Below are 21,349 nucleotides of genomic sequence, written 5' to 3' on the forward strand. Positions count from 1 at the left end.
CAGCTGGCAAAATAGTAATTGTCATGTATGGAAGAGAAACAAGAGAAGCATCAGAATCTAGGATGGAGAAAGCGTCAGCAGAACCTGAAAAGTTGTCTTTGAAGTGCCACCTATATTTATGATACTCTATATTTTAAATAAAATAATAAATAAAAGATACAACATAAGGTGAGATAGTATTATCCAAAGACAAAAAAAGGGTAAAGTGTCACCCTAAATCTTGTGCTACTAACAAGTCTACAGCCAAATTTTTGCTACGACACAGGGGGGAGAAAAATAGAAGTAAGAGCAAGCTGGGGCCTATGCATAGGTAAACACTCAGTGAAGTGAGCAATATTGCTCTAGGCGCTACTCTTCTCACTCACTGCTAACATACTGTAATTAAAGCTATTTTACCACACAACAGAACAATTTTCAGAAATAGGACAGACAATGGGCTCAAGTATTTGTAGAACATAAAGAGGAAGAGAGTTTTAAAGGTTCTGTTGAAATTGTCTATCACACGTGCAGTTCTGCTCTGAAGAGTGAGTCTGTAAAATTGGCAACTTCTCTCACCAGATGTGCTGCTGCCTGTGTGCTCTCATTGTAACTGCTTACTTTACTTTCACAATGAAAAGGAAGTAGTAGAAACTTTCTTACCTCTTATTCCTACAAAGCCAGGAGAATTAAGAGTAATAGAGCTGGATTCCATTCCTTCTGGTGAATAATCACCAAAAGTTGTTTATCAAAGTTCCAATTACCTAAACCTGTGCAAACCTCACTAAAGGTAAGGGGAATACACAAGTTTCACTAAGGGCATGTCTACCCTGTAAACTTAAGTCAACCTATCTCAGGTCAAATTACAGCCACCGCAGTAATTATTGTGGCAGTTCATGACCACTGCCCTTCTTTTGATGGCGGTGTGTCCCCTCACCAGAAGTGCTTCCACCAACTTCAGAGGGGCAGTGTTGGGGGCTGAGAGCCAGGCCCTTAGCTCCACACACAGCTCCCCGCCAGTAGCTCAGTTCCCTGCCTGGAGCAGGGTAGCCACACCGGGCTTCTTGGCTCCCCGCTCACTACTGGGAATGGGGCAGCTGACCAGCCTCCGGGCACAGAGCTCCCTGCCAGGTGCAGCTGTGCTCCCAGAGTCTGGTCAGCTGCCATGCTCCCAGTGGGGAGCAGGGTGATCAGATGTCATATTTTATAGGGACAGTCACGATATTCAGAGCCCTCTCTTATACAGATGCCTATTTACCACCACCACCCAACCTGTTCAGATAGAAAGTGGGAAAAATCGGGTCACGCTAGTAGGGAACCAGGAGCCCAGGGAGGTGGGGGCAGCCAGGCTCGCAGCTGGGAGACTCACACTGGGAGTCTGGTCAGCTGCCATGTGCCCAGTGGGGAGCAAATCAGAGCGGGAAACCAGAAGCTTGGGGGCAGCCCAGCTGGGAGCAAAGAGTTGGGATCTGGGGCACAGCAGGTTCCCCAGAAGGAGTGGATAGCCCGGCAGCAGCTTGAGTTGGGAGCCTGGGTGGCAGCCTAGCTTGAAGCAGAGACTGAGCAGCAGCCTGACTGGGGAGCCAGAAATTGACAAGAATGACTGCCACTAGATGTAAGTAATGCTGTGTCTACAGGACACTGCATCACCCTAACTACATCCACATAATCCCTATGCCTCTCATAGAGCTACTATGTCAGTGTAGCAGGGTACTTACAATGGCAGAAGTAAGGCTGTAGTATGTACACTGACATAATTAGGTCAACATAAACTGCCTTAAAATCAACCTAATGCTGTAGTGTAGACCAGGCCTAACGGAATAATTTAAAGACAATGAACACTGGAAAACTGAGGGCCTAATTTGACTAGCATAATCTTTCTTACTGACAATGCTGATGTGCAACCAGGGTGGATAAAAATCAATTATTTAAAAAAAAAATCTGATTTTTTTTAATAAAATGCTTTGAAGGGGGAAAAAAGCAATCTAAAGATAGTTTTAATTAAGATACATTATAGCTCAAAGATATCATCATGGAATAGGGATTATAAATTCTAATTCTATAGTATGAGACAATATATTCATGTCATGTTTAAGAAAAGTTTTGTAAATGAGTTCCAATAGTTCATGGACTAGGGACCCAATCTTATCCGGTTCAAGGGGCTTCTGTATAGATTATTTAAATTAATCTTTCTATCTACCCAGGGGGACTCAGTGCTGAGTCTAGAAGATACCATCAGATGCTTAGTTTTCCAGTTCTCAAACTGTGCATTTGTGTCTCCAGAGATAACATGCTTGTTAACAGCAAAAATGTTTTAAATAAATATCTAGAGGTGAGAAATAACGGACCTCAACCCTATCGTCCCTTTGCAAATTTGTGTACACAGTCAATCCCTTAGCTCTCTCTAAAAGTGCAAAGTTTCAGAAAGTTCAAGGAATAGAAGATAGTTGGGTGTGGAATAGATCCAGACAAGGAGAAGTCTGGAGATAAATGTGAGAAGGGAGGGACAGGCAGTAGAAACCAAAGTGAAACTGTTTGAGCAGCATATTCCAGAAGTCTTGAGGTCTTTCTGAGTGTAGCCTTCATTGATTTAAGATCTACCATACCATTCTCTCACTAGAAGGGAAAACCTATAATTGTAGCGGGCCGTAAAAGAGATCTCCCAGTTTGGGAATAAGAACCATTCAAGAAATATATGTTTGCTGGTGATGTTTTAAAGAAAGTCACACCAGTGAACTGGTGGAAGTCACTTAAGCACTGGGATTCAGACACTGTTGAAGTGATAATCTCACTTTTAACAGCAGTAGTTTCTTCTGCCGGTGCAGAAAGAAAATTTTCTTCCTTTGGACTAATTCATTCCAAATTGAGAAATCGTTTGGGACCTAAAAAAGCAGGAAAGCTTGTTTTTCTTTTCCAGATTATGAACAAACAGGAAAATAAAGGTGGAGATGACAGAATTAGCTGCAGAAGCCAATATTTTAAGTTTCTTGTATTGACCTGGCTGACGTAGTAGATTTAATTTTTTTTAATATTTCATTTAACTATTGTAGTTAAAAAAACAATTAACAAAATCAAACGTTATGTTTAAATTCAAAAATTCATATACTTGTTTTGTTAAACTATTATGGTTGCTATTGAAGAAAAAAATCCAGAATACATAACATTGTTGTTTTAGTTAAATAAAACAATTTAAATGTCTGTCTGGTGATGTTCTCCTCCTAATACAGCATGGCAAGAAAATCCTCCAAATATTAATGATTACCCTGTTGAATTAGAGATATTTATGAAGTCATTGGGAGATGAACTATTTGCTTCATTTACCTTTGGTAAATGAAAAAAATAATCAAACAATCATTCATTTTCTGATATAGCTGTAAAACTACTCTGAAAAGTTTTCAAAAATCACTTTAAAAATGTGTAGAGTGTAACTTCTAAAAACGATACCTGTGTCTATCTCCGAGTTGTGAAGAACATGTATTAAACTTGTAAAAGGTGTTATGTAGAAATCCATGGTTAAATCAAATCTTCCTAACTAGCAATTTAAATTTGATTTAAATCAAATCCACCCTGTGGGCAACAAAGATCCATCTGCTTCCTAGAAAGAAGGGACAGCAGAAAGAGCAATTGCAAATATGTTTATACTTCTAAACTGTGCACTTTTGCACTAAAAATCTTTGAGACAATTAACATAAAACCCGAAAATGCTGTTTTTACAGACACAATTTTGAGACTACTACCACACCTTAAGTAGAGTTCTGCAACATAGTATATTAGCAGCATGTAGAGTTCAGTGGAGACAGAAGGGATAAAGTGTTGTGACTGTTTCCCTTTTTTGGGAGAAGTCAGATATTTTTCCCTCATGGGAAAAAAAAAAAAGATTAGGGTAGGAGTTTGGAGATTTAGAAGAGAAATAGTAAGTTCTTAACATTTTTCAGTACTGTTTCAATGTAATTTCATCTGACCAGAAACCTCAGAAGTACAAATCTGGGGAACCTACTGGATTACAGAAGCAGCAAATTGTTTCATGAAGATTGCATAATTTTTGTTTGGGGAGATTTACAGAGAAATTGGATTTCTCATTTTTATTTGGCTTCCTGGGTGGCTTTTGTGTTGAATTTTATTCTTTGTAGAGTACTATGGTTAAAACGGTTTTGTATTAGATGATATATGGGAAATATAACCTGTCTGTTATGAGAGATATAAGTGGTTTAACCACTAAGAGTAGGTTCCTCTAACTTTTAGGTATCACTCCCAGTGAAGCTACACAAACAAAAAAAAAAATACAAGACAAACATCTGCTGGTTAGTAAATATAATAATATATTAGAATGAGGTATGAAAATGTACAGTAGGTAACTTTATTAAGGTATCCCTTTTCCCTAAATTTAAAGAATTTCTCTGAAAATTGAGAAAGATTCCATCCACCGTTCTGGAGGTATACAACTGCTGTAAAGGAACCACACACAAGTGACCATGAAAACATTCCCCTGGTACAGGCACAATGTAGGGCAGGTATATACTGCTCCCCTCACCCCCCATTAGTCCTGGTATAGGGGGCATGCTGAGGACATGGCTAGAGACAAATCAGGTGTGCGCCCATACTGGTACTGTGAGGATTCTGGGCAGCACTGCAGCCCAAGATGGGTTGCCATTACTTTGAGCAGCTAGAGACTGCTTTAAATTTACACCAGGGGCCATTTCACTTCTCCAGTGCACAGCAGGAAATTAAGCCATACGAATGCGGAAATGGTATGTTTGGGGATTGTCATACGTTAAATCAGATTCAGACAAGTTCAATAAGACATTCAAAGTACAGGTTAAAAAGATAGCCAGACTCCTTCCCCCAACATGGAAAGGACTCAAACCCCCGCTCCCATCCTCCCACCATACACACCCCCACACCACCCTCATTCATAACGACAGATTTAAAAAAATTATTACAGTTCATGTTTCCAAAAGGCTGAAAGTGACTCCCCAATTCCCTCCTTTCTTCCTTCCTCCCCTTTCTCAACTGGCAGAAATGTGAATGACTCACTCATTTCAAATCACTGGTATGCAGTGATCCTTTTAATGACTTAAATTCATGTTTTGATGTTTCCCCAAGTTTGCACACTTCATATTGCAACCTGAAAAGCACTGAAGACATGGCCCTTTGCTTCTTGTAGTTCACATCTTTGTTTTTTAAATCAATTGACACATTCAAACACATTCTAGTAAAATTGACTGAGATATTCAACTCATCTCAGAGAACCAGCACAGTTGTCAGCTGGTCAAAATCTGGGCCCTGATCCTACAAGCTGATCTGTGCAGACCCTTAATTTCAATGGGCTCAGGGCGATCCACTCAGATCAATTTACAATAGTGGGACTTTAGCCATGATCTACTTGGATCTGATTCACAATGGCAACCTACAGGTTTAAAGGCTTCATATCCCAGAATCTCCTAAACCACACACTGATTTTTTTGTTAGTAAAAGTAACTTATTTGTATATATTTTAGGGTTTTATTAATGTTTAGCATGGGAATGTGCACTTTTTCATCCAGTGAGCTACACAGCCTGTAGTAATATGAAACCACTCATCTCCTGCCAAAATCCATCTAGAGCTGCCCCACTAGTCCTGCTTCAGGAACACAGAAGACATGTGTCCCTGAGACAGAACTATTTTTGCTGAAGCAGCAGCAGCAGCTTTGTGAAGCCAGGAGAGCACTACACTACAAATTTGTTGGGATTTTTATTTTACAGAGGGAAGAAAAAGGAAAAATCACCTCCTGAACCCCCAGCTGCCTGGATGAAGTTTGAGCAGTGCTGTCACAGTACTCTCTCTGGGAAAGAGATGGGTCTGGTCTGCAGATAGGGAGGGTATATGAATGAGGGGAAGGAAGGCAAACATTGGTGGGACTAGCTGGCCTACTGAAAGAAGCTCATCAAAAGCTCGTCAAACCCTTTGAGATAAAAAAAGTTTCACCTTCCCTGCCATGGGGGGGGGGGGGGGATAACATCACAACACTAAAACACAAAAACATGAGCAAAAAGGACTTTTCCAAGTACACAGACAAGATGGTAGCCCTTACTTCTAGGCTTCACTGGAGGCCTTCCAGGGAGCCATGATTAACAGTATTCTACTCAAAATGCTGGATTTCTGTCCAGAAATCATCATGAACCAACATAAAAACAAAAGAATCTGCTGTGGGTCATTTGGGGGAAACTGAAATTAAACTACACCAAATGAGGCTCAATTGGTGACACCTCACTACTTCAATGAGGCTATTTGTAAAAGTGTGACTGTGCAGAAAGTGGACAAGATTACGAAGTAATTACTTCCATATCCTGGGCAAACTGGAAGGGGATCTGATTATGTTCTAGAATAAATGGCTGGCAGAAACCTAAAGAAATTTTCTGAATGAGTACAATGTGTTCCCGCCCACCAAAACTCTTCGGAATTAGCTCCATTCAGACCTGGACAGGTACTTTATACATCTCTCAATTTAGGCAATGATTCTCAAAAAAGTAGGGACTCATATTTTGGCATTTTATTCAAGACATATCTAGTCTATAGACTAGAAATACTTTAAATAGGCACAAAAGTTGTATGTCCATACATCTCTAGGAGACAGACACAGAGAGATTGTTTTTGACCATACATGCAGAGTGATCCTACAAACCCTTACTCACATGAAAGACACTTGCCCGAAAGTCTATTGTCCATCTCTGCAAGAGATGCATCATTTTCCTATATAAAGCCAATGGAACTACTTGTGCAAGTAAGGACTGCATCATATATGCATAAATACAGTATTCTGGTAAAATGTAACTTAAGATGCGACAGAACCCCAAGACTGATTAAATGTTTACTACGTGGACAGTTTTGAAGAGCTGTGAGGGAGTCAAGGTCATGGGATAGACTGAAAAAAAATCCTTCTCTGCTCAGCTGACATCTCCATGGAACGTTTATTATCAAAATTAATATTTGGTAGCTTTATGCACAACAACAATTTGCTTAGTACACACGTCGTAATTACCATTATCTCAGATGACACTTCACAACTTACTCCCCTCACCAAAGAAGATGGGAGCAGGCAAGTTACAATTTCCTCACAGAGCTGCTCTTAAAGCAGAGGAGTAGGCGTTGCCCCTTACTCAAGGATAAGCCTAAATGCTCCATCTAGCCCACACTAATATATTTAGGTCTGGATTCTTTGTGGAGTAAGTTGCTACTCAGTGTCAGTAAGGCAGGCAGAATCTGGTCCTTACTTTGCAGTGTAGCTGCAGATAGTTTATTGTGACAGTGCAAAGGTTTCCTGAGTGAATATCAGAATCCGTAAGTCCTGTGGACAAAACAAAGCTGTTTTTCTTAAATCCTCAGAGTTCTTAAAAGTAAACTGAATTTTTGTGTGCGCTCATGAAATCACGAGCTGTTATAGGAAAAATCAGAATCCTGAACTCATTTCTTGGCACGTACACAAGTGGCTCTTCTTTTTGATACCTGGAAACGTTACAATTATCTTACAATATATGTCTAAAAATATAAAATTGTATATTTTTAAACAAAGGTCTTAAAACCACCATATAAACAAAAAAAATTGCCACTTTCTTGCCCTACTAAGGTTAGCTCTATACTCTTTAGTGGGTGTAACATCACTAGCAGAGTTCATGCTTGAAAAACTCAGACAGTGAGAGCTGGTCAGAAAAATGGTTAAGGTTAAAATCGTTTGTGTCCTGAATGCCTATTTCACCCTCGTCATTTGGGGGCATTCAGCACATGTAGTCCTATGGCTATTGTCTGTTTGGCTGTCTAAATCCTTGCAACTTATCTTTAAAGAAAAAGCACAATCATACTATGCAGACAAAGGAAAGGAATCCTTAGAGCTGCAGAGATCTACTGAATCTTACTGCAAGTGTATTTTTTTTTTCCCTGAGAGCAACAGCAGTAGAAATATTGTTTAGAAAACATCCTCAGTGGAGGAACAAGCCTGACCTGTTTTAATCTTAGACAAGAACACCATCTTATATCTGTCTGATTCAACAGCTAGAGAACTACAGAACAGCAGCAAGTTGAGCCAGGCCACTTCTCAGCAGCCTGCAAGTAATCAGTGTATTTTATTTTTTTACAGCACTGATTCCTTTCATAGAGTGACAGGTGTTCTTGGAGTTAAGGAACCTTTTCATGGTATCATACAGAAATGCTACATGCTGTGATTTACCACATCAGTACTGTGGATGCAGGGATCAGGGCTCATTTACTTGGATACACTTAGCTTTAAAAGGTGACGAGGAAAGAATCTGAAGAGAAAACAATTTGCAATCAGTACCATTTTAAGAGAAGAGGCCTGATTCTCCTCTCTCACTAAGTTAACTCAACTGGGTCAGACCTTCTGATGCTTAAGCTGTTGTAGCTTTACTGAACTTGACAGAGCTCAGCCACTTTACTCCAGCAGAAGATCCGGCCCCTGACAAAAGAAGTTACTCCTGATTTACACTGGTGCATGAAAAGAATCAAGTCCTGTGCATATGTAGAGTTATGCTTTACCTCAAAAATAGCTGCTTAAGATGTGCCCTAAATATGGTAAAAACAGATAGTTACACTGACAAAACATACAACTGCATTTGCAAATACAGTTGTGTGTTTACATATATATTTTTAGCACTCTGTAAAGAGGAGTGATAATTGCATTCATGCAACTGTAATTTACTAGCACAATTACCTGTTTGTTCCCATGTATGCATACACTGTCTCTCTTTATTAGGTACCTATTTTTAAAAAATCTGGCTTAAGAAACATTTTAAACACAACCTAGTTATTTTCTCCTTTAGCTAGCTACATGCTCCAAGGGACTATGATAGGTCTGACACATCAGCATACAACACACTGTGATGTTTCACAGAAAGGGGGCCAGTTATTAATGACCTTGGATGATTACCTTAGAGATATGACACTATAAAATTTAAATAAGCTACATAGTGAATGCTTCCTTCTACACTTGATAATGCTTTTAGGGTGTCCAAGTCATTTCATTGGTTATTAATATTTTCAGGTTACCTTAATGTAGTATCCAATTCCATCATACTGTAATGCAAGATTGCTGGATTTACTGTATCACAATTCAAATACTGTACAATGTCTGAAGTACCTTCCTTATCTTCAGACTCTGGTCTCATTTTCACTATCGCTGCCACCATCAAATTAAGAAGACCACTGATACTAGGGGTAGTGTGATCAAGATACTCCTGTTCTAATAAATCACATACATACTTTTTGTTATGTATTTCCTTTCATGAATCTCTTAAGAGGAAAACACATTATTACCAAAATTAACAGAATATTATTTAGTTTTACCAAACCAATATAAGTCTCCCTCTAAAATTGTTTGCTTATACTACACAAAAATGTTAGAGTCTACAGAAGCTTTCTTCATTAGTTTGTATGGTCAATTGTGAGTCCAATATAGCCTATACAACTGCTTTTTCAGAAAAGCAAAGAAGCGTGGTGAATAAGATGTGTATATTTTATTTTCAGAGACATCACCCAAAAGCAGCAGCAAAGTCAGTTCATGGAGTTCATACCTGAGCCCTTACAGCAATACAATTATCCAGCATGAAGGAAGCATAGAGTGCGGTTTACTTTTATTAGGTTCCTTTCTCTCCTCCTTCTAGCAAAAAGATATATTCATTCTTCTCCCATAATTCCTAAAGGACTTCCTTACTACATACTTTAAGCAGTGAAAGGTCTCTGAATGCAGTTTAGCCATACACGTTCTGTGCACTTCTGAAGAGTTTTAAGGTCTGACCAGTGAATAAAATCTCTGTACCATACATACTCCAAAGTCACACACTCACTTCCTTGCCTCTTGTTCATATGAAGGATTCACTCTTGGCTAATCTGACCATATTCTGGAATACTAGGAATATTGATTATTATGGCTAGTTCCTCTGATGTGATGGGACTGCATTGAAGTGATACACGTGCCTTCAATCTAAATTGCAGATTTTGCTTCCTGATGTTCATACTGAGCTTTATCATTTTCCTTTTATTCACAGGCTAATTTCTGTAGATTAAACCTTTGCAAACGTACTTTATCTTTATTCCATAGAGCTCAAAGTCTTTGTTAGTTCAAAATTAATATTAGAGCTCATTCTCTGGTTTCACTACTAGAAAAGATGTGTTTTGGGGATAGGCACAGGAGGTCTTAGCGATGAGTTATTTGACTTCAATAGGAATTAAGCACACAATTAAAGTTAAATATATGCTTAGGTACTTTGCTGAATCCAGGCCTTTTTGAGGGACAATCACGAGTTTGCTTTCACATAGAAGAACTTCCTGCAGAAAGTCTGGTATCTGCATCATTATGCAGCTTGTCAAGTCAAACACATTAAAACTGCAAGAGGGCATAACATCAACAAAGAAGCTACAGGCTAAGTGCAGTTAGGCAGTGGACTGTTTATAATGAACTCTCTTGGCTATAAGCAGGAGTTCCAACTTGGCAGAATCAAAGCGTTCTCAGTACAAGTCGAACACTCATGGAAAAGGAAAGGGCAGTCTCTGGCCAGTCACTGAAATAATTCAAAAATAAAATATAGCTCCTATATCTGTATGTGCAGTGTTTGGGTCACGTGTTGTAGGACAGAATGGAATATGAAGACAGACATTATAATATAGCTTCCAACTCTTGATAATTTTCTTGTCTCTGTCCTCCCAGCTTTCTGCAGTGTCACTGTCCAAAACAAAAAAGGCAGACCCTTCAGTTAGCAAGGTGCAGGACTATCTGAGGTCTTTGGCAACCCTAAATGACATGCAGCATTTTTCCATAATAGAATCCAAAGGATCTGTATCCATTTTTATTAGCATCTTTGGAAAAGTGCTCTTTTTGCAGATCATCATAAAATGGGATATCTAGCTGTGATGAAGAACGATGAAATGTATTTTACATTGTCCAATATACTAATGAGGTTTTCTTAAGTCTTTCTAAAAAACTTGCTGCGTTTCCCTATTCAAGCCTAAAATCTTGCCTTTGAAGAAAATACTACTCAATAATTCCTGCCAATTGTGACTACTAGGAAAAGGGTGATGTATTTCTTTAGCTTGCATTTCAAAGCTGCCTAAGGGAGTTAAATGTCCAACCTCCACTGAAAGCTTTTGAAACTCCCAGGCTTATGAAAAGAAAAGAACTATAATTTTTCCTTTCACAGACCCCATCCTTTTCAAGTTTCTTTGACCACCAGTTTTGTACAAGATAGAAAAGGAAAAACAAGAACAGGAGCAGTGATGTGAGCTAACCCTACATAGATAATAATTCTTTATCACCATCATTTCACCCTCCTGGTTCCATACCAATGGAGACTTTGCCTAAAAAGCACAGACTATCTTTTTTGTTCAAATTTATCTATGTATGTTCATATAATGACAGCTTGTCAAATGGAGCCAGTAACTGCTCTTAATTTGCCATTGATCTGTGAAGTCCTAAGACAAAATTTTGTGGCGGTTGAACATGTTTGAGTATCTACACTCAAGAAAATAAACTTTTTGTACATGCTGTAGGGATATATTTTCAGTGCAATGTGCAGTGAGAGAGATGTGTGGCTTTCAGTTACCTTACCAGAAAGCATCTGACTAAATTCCAATGCATCACAATGAAATTTTGCCCCCCACTACTGTATATAAAGTAATTGAGTAGTTTACTGCTAGGCCACATCTACTGGCCAAGAGACAGGAAGAGATTTTGGAAAAAGAACAATTTTCCATTTATAGGACCAACTCTTCTGCCAGAGTAATGATTTTATCTGGAATAAAACAAATGAACAAACACAAGCAACAAGTAATATGAATCTGTCTACCTCCTAATGTGCACACCTCTCATTTTCAATATAGAAGTAATCTTATTTTTTCCATACCAAAATGTATTTAAATTGAGGCATCACACAGTGAAAATATCACTTCAGATAAATTACTCAGTAATTCCAAATAATCCCGGAAATTGATCTCTCAGGTTAAAGCATTTCTGCCATTCCCTCCCCCCGAAAGTGACAGATAGCAGGCTATTATCCCCAGCTGCAGATGAAAGCTCACCTTATTACAAAGTCATGGCTGTCAATCTCCTTTCCACATTCACTGTCCAGGAGGATGCCAGAATTGCCCACAACTGCACATGTTTTAAACCGACGGTTCTTCATTGGTGAAACTTCAGGAAGGAGGCTATGCAAATCCTGAGAAATGTTCAGGGTGCGACGTCTGTCTAGCACATAGTGAATTACGTCTCCTGGCTTGAAGCTGCTTTTGACCACTGAGACATCTCTTTCAGCATCCAAAAACCGAAGAATATTCTTCCTATTTTGAAAGAAACAGGCAGACAGTATTCATTCCTCACAATCAGCTCATCTTTTAGTAATATGGTATAAAACATATAACATAAAAGAGAGTGTGAGGTTTCAGATTTTCATTCCCATAATATTAGACTATGGCCATTTCAGGTGCTATAAAGTTATGTTAGGGCTCCATTAGAAACCCTTATGGTCTTGATTAAAAAATGTAATGTGACAAGCAATTACTCAAAGACAGTCTAAATCACCAGGTGTTAAAGAATTAAGTGACGATGGATTCAAGTTTTAAAAGTTGGACAGTGCATATGCGCAGTAACTGGTTTTGAGTAGTGTTTTAGAAAACTATCTGGCATGTGGGTTAATGCACAGATTACAAAATAAACTGCATCATCTTATTTTATTAGCAACCGGTAAGTTAAAAGATATTTACAAAGGATTTCAAAGTAGCCTCGTGTGTCAAAAATCAAGGAATGAACTAGCATGGCTCTCACAGCCTTGGTCGAGTTGTCAGAGCTGGCAGAGAAATAAAACTTGTTTTAACCTGTAAACTGAGCAGCTCTGTCATGGAAATCAGGAGGAGAGAAGTCTGGATTCCCCATAATGCCTTTTTTTTTTTTTTAAACAGATCCATGATCATGTTGGAACCGCACTTTTAAAAGATTTGCAGAGTTCCTCTGATCACCATGCCCTTCAGTTTTAAGCACCAAGTTGGTATTATTATTCAGTGTGCTTGCACATATATAACTCATTAGAATTTAGCACTTGTCTACACAGAGAAATTGAAGTTTTGTAACTTAAAACAATTTAAGTTCAATTTAAGCCTCGTCTGCACAAACTTACAGTGGTTTAATTAAACGAGTTCAGTTGTACTGGTACAAACCCTAATGTAGACACTTATTTTGGTTTAATATTGGCTTATTTTGGTTTATCTTAAGTCAGTTAGGAACGGGTTTAAGATGAACCAAAATAAGCCACTATTAAACCAAGTTAAGAGTACCTTTGTGTGGACACTCAAAGATTTAAATCCGGTTTATGTCAGTTTAGCTTGCACCTCTGCAAGCCGAACAGCCAGGTTTAAAACAGTCGAAGAGTGTCTGCAGCCAAAGTTTCACCGTTTTAGCTACATCAGTTTTAAAATCAACAGTGCAACTTTACATGTAGACTGGGCCTTAGTAAACAATTTACTTGATAATGCACGAGTTGGAAAAGAATCTGGTCCACTCTGTCATAGAGCCCAATTGTACAAATACCACCAGCTACAAATCCCAAATCAGCAAAGCATTTAAGCACATGTTTAAGTCCATACCTATTCAGCTATGTACTTATGTTTGTTAATGGGACTACGGTACATGTCTAAAGTTAAGCAGGTGCTCAGTAGGATGGAATGCAGAAGTGGGGTTAGAACTATACTGAGAGGTCCTGACCTGGCAAAGACATTAGCCTAACTCTTACTAAAGCTTACTGGAGACTGCTCATTATATATATGCCATCCAGAAGGCCGAAGAGGGCTCTTAATTTTAAAACTGGTTATGGAAGAAGATTTAGTTGAAGCAGATTTGTTATCAATTAGCAAATTTCCCTAAAAAGGTATTCTACCTCAGCATTGGCTCTGCAATTCTAACAGGAGGGGGAAAAAAAGCTGTAAAAAGAGACATTTTTGTCATTCAAGTCAGCAGATAAGACTCTGAATGCACAACAAGCATTTTGTTGAGTGTAAAAATAGCATTTTCTTATAGTCACTTTAAGGACTCTGCATTGCTAATCCTTAGAACAGGATCAATACTTACCAGAAAACCACCCTGCTGTTTTAACTGCTGTACAAGCTATTTAGAAATACCTACTGGGAAATGAAAGGGGGGAAATATTCTCCAGATGTGAAGGGACAAAAACACAACATCATCATGCAGGCCAGTCAGCTATCCTGTCTCACTGCCTCAAGATACAAGAGAATGTCTAATAATGAAACTGGTTACAAAACATTTGCAACACTGGAATTTACCTTAAAAGCCTAAGGGAAAGTGAAACATAGTAAGATTTTTTTTTTCCTAATGTTACCTCACACATCTTAAACCTACCTAAAATAAAGAGAAAACCTTCAAATTCTATTTTAGGGCTCTTGTGTATGTATGAAGTGGCATCAGAGTAAGGACATCTGATGATGTAGCATGCATGAGGGACTGAGAATAATGAAGCAGAATAGGAGATATTAAAACCTTAAATGCTTTAAGCTTTTGGTAAATGGTGTAAATGGCAAGGCAGGGTTTTTTTGTTTTGTTTTTTGTAAAGCAAGATAAAGAATTTCTTCAGCCCGTAAGTTTAATAGACTTAAAAGCCCTGTGGGTTTGATGTGTCTAGTTTTGTGGGTACCTGCAATAGAGATGGAAATGACTAGAAAAAGAATGAATGAAAAAAAACATTTAAGCAGATTGGTAAAAATGTTCATTACATAGGAATGCAGCCCTCAGAGTTGGGGCTTTTTAAAGGAGATGGTGACTACAGCTTGAAGGTGGCCGCCACAATGGAGAGCCTCAATGAATAGGTGAAAATGTCAAAAGGACTCTCTAGGACCTGAGTGAAATAAGAATCACAAGAGAAGGGGGATCAGGAGGATTCCCTTTCAATACCTAATACACACTTTTGATATCAAAGAAGGACCGGTCTATTATGTGTGTGTTAGCCAACGTGCAGCTATGTTTGCACATAAATAGGATTTCCCATGTATTGTTTTAAAATTTAAAAAGACACACAGTAAAAGCATCCAAGTGGGGAATAACTTTCTCTCAATTAACATGAAAGAGATTAGATAGAAAGAGCCCTGGCTTGAACTGTGACTTGTACTTATTAATTTGAATATGGGTAATTCACAACCTAAATTCACTAGTTAATTATTTTTAAATGCATGAAGGTCATGATCCAGCTCCCATTAAAATTAATAGAAGTCTTTCATACACATATATGGAATAATTTGAATAAGAGGTAATTCACAATTTGCAGCTTTGTTTACAGGACAAGTTTACAAGATAGCTCTGTTGCTGACATGATCATTTGTTGGAGAGTTCGCTCTTAATATGAGCTTCTGATTTCAGTTTATATCAAAATTGTGGGCGTAACTGTGGATTACTTTGTAGGCAATATATAATTATTAGCGATGACACTTATTTATAGCTTTTGGGAGATATTAAAAGGAGTCCATAGAATAAACTGGCATTTTTCTCTGAATATGTAGTTTATCATTACAAAACTCAAAATGCAATATTTGTACTGTGCCACAGTGTCATAAACAATGGTAGCTTCTCCAATCTCTGCCTGGGAATTGTGTACACTGAAGAAGAGTGGGGTGGGTAGACTTTTTGAATTTAAAGGCTCTGGATTAATTTGTAGCTCACTGATGATTGTTCAAGAAAATGGACCAATCTCTCAACTTCAAATCTCCCAGCAAGATCCACAGAGACCACATCTCCCAGGAAGATTCACATCCCCAAGGTAGCTAGCACTGGAAGTTCTAGTTTCCAGAAAGGGTCAGGGTTTATGTTCCATTTGTCTCTAGCAGAAACAACTCATGAGGGAAACTTGCCAAAGAGCACCATAAATATCTAAGAAGCCAGACCAATCCCAGAAACACTGTAGCGTTAAAGGTGTTAGAACTACACTGAGAGGTCCTCCCCTGGCAAAGACAATAGCCTAATTCTTACCAAAGCTTTACCAGATACCATTCATTAAGCATACACCACCCGGAATGCAGAGGAAGTTCTTAATTTCAAAATTAGTTATTGAAGATTTAGTTAAAACGATGAGTTATCAATTAAATGGTGCTTTCCCTGAAAAGGTATTACCAACTCACCTTCTTTATCTGGCTGAATATAGATTTAGATAAGCATTTGGGGACCAAATTTTGCCCCCTCCAGTCTCACACCTCTCCCACTGACTCCTAATGAAGTCTATAGGAATTGCACACGTGTCTCTGAAAGCAGATTGTGGCTTTATGTTCATACAGATTTTTTAAAATGTTTATATTAAGAGGGAGAACCAAAAATATTATTGTTTCACAGGGAACAACTGGGCTTGCCTTCAGCTGTGCATCCAAACAGAAGGTAGTATACTATAATTCCAGTTATCTGAAAATACTATTTATCCAAATCCACACAGTGCCCCCCCCATGTAGTCCTAGGTTAGTTAATAACACTTCCATTTATCCAAATGCCCAATTATCTGAAAGTTTTGGATATTGCCCAGCAGAGCTGGCTCCAAGCATAAGCAGAAATAAGCAATTGCTTAGGGTCCTGAGCAGCTCAAGGGAGCCCTCTATTTGCTTTTTTAGTTTGTGTTGGGCGGGGGGCATTTCTGCTTTGGGCCCCCAATGGGCTAGCGTCACCTCTGTCCCCTGGGTCATCTGGATAAATGGGAGTGTATTTTGATTTTTAATAATTTTGAATCAGTGAAAAAATGCATACTTTAATTTGATTAACCAATTTTTATTTTTCTGTATTTCTTTTCATGCTCTCACTATGCATAGTGATCACTAACAGACATGACAGACAGATAAGCAATTCTAACAGTTTTTACATACTGTACATTTTTGAGAATATATATTTAGTAATTGCAACGAGCTTTTTGCATGCTATAAATAAAGGGAGATTCATGTTTAACTTCTCCAAGGAATTGTTGCTGATTACTTAAAGGCAAATGGTCACTATTAAGAATATCTGCACGTGTTTTTAATTGCCCTTAAAGCATCTCTGTAAAGTAGTCTCTGATTTTTAAATATCAAATGGATCATTTTGACAGTAGGTAAACTAATTTCTCTAATTAGAATACAAAAATAGCAAACCTTACATGTCTTCTCACTTGAGCCCAACTTTGGGCTTTTTAGTTCTGTTTTGGTCCTTGTATGTATTTTTGTCTAGAATAAACAAAACATCTAAATATATAAAAGCAACTAGCAAGCCTCACACATTACTAACTGCTCCTTTAGAAAGATGCTACAGAATCATTCAGTACGTTTGGCATGTTGGCTTGCAGCAAAGCCTATGAAGCAAGCACAAGTATATCCAATCCAATCAATTTTTTGTTTTAAACTGTGCACATCAGTGTGTGAGGCATACCACAGAAGGCACATTAAAAAATAGGTCCCTACTCTGAGGAGCTTACACTCTAATTGATGGACTTCACAAACGAATGAAGACAAAAAAAGTGAGGGGATCATTTTAATTGTGAGTATCGATGCAGGATCACATACAAAAAATAGCTACTGACTTTTCCTGTACTAAAGCCCTGGCTGGGCACTTTGCAGGCTTCCACTCTTCTTACTTAACAGGAATCTCCATTCATTGCTCCCTGACACAGCACACTAGACACTTGGGTAATTTTCTCCTTGCTTTCCCTCTGAGGATTCAACCCCCAACCGTTTATACATTATTGGAGTTTAAGGGAGGTGAAAGAAGGTCACACACCCTGAGTGGGACTCTGAAGACCTCGGAGGTTGTATCTCAGATGTGCTTGAGTCATCCCTGGACAATAAGCTCCTCATCAACTCTACTACATCCCCCATCCTGACAGCACAATCTCTACTTCGACACTACCACCCACACAACCTTATTGTCATCCAGTATAGCAAGGACTGAGGAAAAAAAATGAGGAGGGTGTCAATTTCCATGAGCAGGTGGAGTCTCCTCCATATGACTGAGCCAGCAGATACTAAGGGAGCCAACTAGTCTCCTTCCTACAGGCACAGGAGCTGCTATCTGTTCTGAAATTAACTTGGCAGCAGGCAAAGGGTACCATCAATCTGAAAATCACGCTCTCACCAGAGCGGTCACAACTGGGAAGGCAGCAGATTTGCTGCAATCTCCAATTACTAACTAATTATGCCCCCCCTCCTCTCTAAACAGGCATGTTCTCAGGGGCTACCATATCCGCCTCTACTGATTCCCAGGTTAGAGACAGGTGTCAAGGCCCACAAGGGCCAGTTGATGGATGACAGGAGCTCAGATATAAACCTGCCCACAGAGTCTTGATCATGGAACAGCTTAGCAGCTGCTCACCCTCCCACCTGTGTGAACATGACCATCTCAAGAATCTGATTAAATATACATAAATAAATAAAAAAAGTTAGGACTTCTGTAGATGGTGGAAAGCGGTCATTTACTTGTGCAAGTCAAAAATGGTAATGGAGAGTGCTCAAGAGATAGTACAAAATGAACCATAGACTTTCAGCTGCCTAGAGGTTAGATCCAGTCACACAATGAAACATGCTATCCATGTAGAAAGCAAATCCCAGTCAGAAGTTTTTCACAATTTGAACTTTTTATTGTGGTGTCAAGCTGATGTAATACACAGCAGTCGCTGCCATCTATTGTGTTTTATAAAATGCCTGTACACTATACATTAAGGGTTTCACAAATTATTTCTCCATTGCAAAGAACTGACAACTTTTTATACATTATTCAGTAGGTGATAGCTTTTTTTTATTGTGCGTTTCTCTCTGTGTTATTTGCTATGGCATACCTCATACCACAAGTACGAACATTTTATTCACACTAACAGTTGCAATAATAGGAGCATGAATCATCTTCATGATCCACATAGTGCATTTAACATACTTTGGAACGCTAAACAATTACTTTAGCAGTGAAAACACTCTAGGAGTTTGCTAGAGACATTCTGAAGTTAGTCCCTATGACTCCAACAGTATAAAAAATATTAAGGGATAGATCCTATTTATTGTTGTTCATGGGCTGGCAAGGTTGCACAGAGAGCCTGTTGTGGAAGCCGAAGAATAAGATTTCTTCTCAGCGTTTAGAGAGTATCAGAAAGGGGACCAGATATAGCAATTGACTGTTTCCAAAAGGCATGGTCAGCTCTGTAGAAGTTGTTCCCAACCTTCATCCACCATTGTTGACTAGCATGTACCCTGGCAGCAAGGATTCCTGGAAAGCAATTCCTCAGCATCTGTCAGCATCCCTGATCCCCCTTGCATTGAGGACTAGGGCAGGATGCGGGCCTAAGTCCTATTCAGCTAAAAGCTACTTGCATGACTTGATGCTCATGCTCATTACCACTATGGCTCAAAAAGCAAGGAGCCACTTAGTCTTCACACTGGTGTAGTGGAATATTTCCTACTTATACTAAGAGAAAGCATGTGATCTTCTTCACATGTGTTGCTGTGATGATACCATAGCCTACATCGTCATTTTAATAAACCATTATGTAATGTTTTACACTTATTCAAAAGAAGGATAGGTCTACACTACCGCAGTAAATTGATCTAAGCTACACTACTTCAGTTACGTGAATAACATAACTGAAGTCAATGTAGCTAGATCCACTTACCGCAGCATCTACATCATGCAGTGTCAATGGGAGACACTCTCCCACCATCTTACCTTACTCTTCTTGGGGAGGTGAAGAACAGAAATCAATGGGAGAACACTCTCCCATCGATTTAGCACATTTTCACCAGACCAACTAAATCAATGCTGCTGCTTCGATTGCAGCAATGCCGATTTAGCTCCATAGTGAAGATACGCCCAAAGTATTTTAAAAAGTTCTCTTAGTAACATTATTTTTGTTTCTGCTGTATCTGCATTGACTCACTGTTGTTTCTACAATAGTTTTCTTTACACTTTTCAGAAGATTTTTGGTAGTTTAAAGATAGCGTGTGTGATAGAGCTCTAGAAACAGGCTTTGCAGCATTTATGTGACACTCTCCTCAACATTTGTTCTCCTTGTCTTAATGTTATATTTTGCTTTCTTGAAACTGGGGAAAATTAAGTTTGTCAACTGTATGACATTCTGCGCTTCCTTCTGTAACCTGTAAACCAAATACTTACTACAATGCTGAAGGTCACACTTATGGTTTGCCCTGCATAACCAGATAGATTTGTTTTAAATGTTTACATTTTGGAAAGTGACTAAAAAAGTTATTACTGGGTTTCATAATTACGTTCTCTCAATGACTTGCATAGCAAATATGCTCAGTTTGCAAGTAAAACAATGATTTTGCTAATTGCCAGCCCAACAACCTAGGATTTGAAAGTCAAGAAGTGTTCTTTTGAGCTCACTCACCATCCCCACTTCAAGTTGTTCTATCCATTACATCCATTTAAACCCGAAATAATCCCATTGATATAGGAATTACATTAATTTACACTAGGTGTAAATTAGAGCAAAATTTAGTTATTAATTAACTATGCATGAGCCATATAGGCTCCAGAGTACTAACAGAAGCAAAAAGTAACTTAAGAGTCTGATTTTGCCACCCTTATACGTAAGCAGAACTTTACTCTGCCCATTACCACGCCCCCCCGCCCAGATTTCAGTGGGGCCACTCATGCATTAAGGGTACAACTCAGCACTAGCAAAAATAGCAAAATTTGGACTAAATTAAGAAGTAGTTCACATGTGGAACTACTTCTGCTCTCAGTCACACCAACATAAAACTGCAGTAAGTAAAATCACTGGACTTACTCCAAATTTACACTGGTGTAACTTAAAGAAGAATGGGACCAAGTATTTGTTAAAGGTAGAAGGTCTCACTTTAGAGTTCATTTACTAATCACTGTAGCCTGTAGAGCTAGCTTTAGCATTTATTCTTTTTCAGTAGTAATGCAAGGAACCTACAGGCCTCTATCCTGTAAGACACTGGCTTCAGTAATTAGCATAAGGCTTGAGGCCTATGAACTTGGGTGCAGATAAATGGCCTAATGGGTCACTCCTTAGTTTTGGGGAACCCAGAATAGAGTACTTTTAAGGGGGAAGTTTGTCCATAACACCAGCCAACCACAGGCACAGAGCCAACACCAGCTTTTGATATTTTAGGATGGTCAGACATCTGCTGATGGGCAATGAATTGAGATATATGATAGTAAGCTGAGATCATTCATATACTAACCTACAGGAGAAGGGCACGCCAACATTAGTAGAGTGAGGAAATACAAATAAGGAAGAGGAGAGAAACCCTAACTGAATATGTATTAGAGACAGTGGTGTCAGCGTAACATAAAAGTTGTATCCCAGCCTGTGTGCTTGGGAAGCGAGAGATGGAGTAGCCCTTGGGAGATGC

At 38.8% G+C, this 21,349-nt stretch overlaps 1 protein-coding gene across 1 annotated transcript in view; it reads right to left on the bottom strand.

The window, feature by feature from the left end:
* Window positions 1–21,349, bottom strand: part of ST8SIA4 (ST8 alpha-N-acetyl-neuraminide alpha-2,8-sialyltransferase 4) — an 80,244-nt gene that overhangs the window by 50,615 nt on the left and 8,280 nt on the right. Inside the window, exon 3 of the mRNA XM_073344594.2 lies at window positions 12,038–12,295. Within this exon, the coding sequence (XP_073200695.1) occupies window positions 12,038–12,295 (258 nt within the window). The remainder of the gene's footprint in view (window positions 1–12,037; window positions 12,296–21,349) is intronic.

The sequence above is a fragment of the Lepidochelys kempii genome, chromosome 5 (assembly GCF_965140285.1).
Source record: "Lepidochelys kempii isolate rLepKem1 chromosome 5, rLepKem1.hap1, whole genome shotgun sequence".
NCBI lineage: Eukaryota > Metazoa > Chordata > Testudines > Cheloniidae > Lepidochelys > Lepidochelys kempii.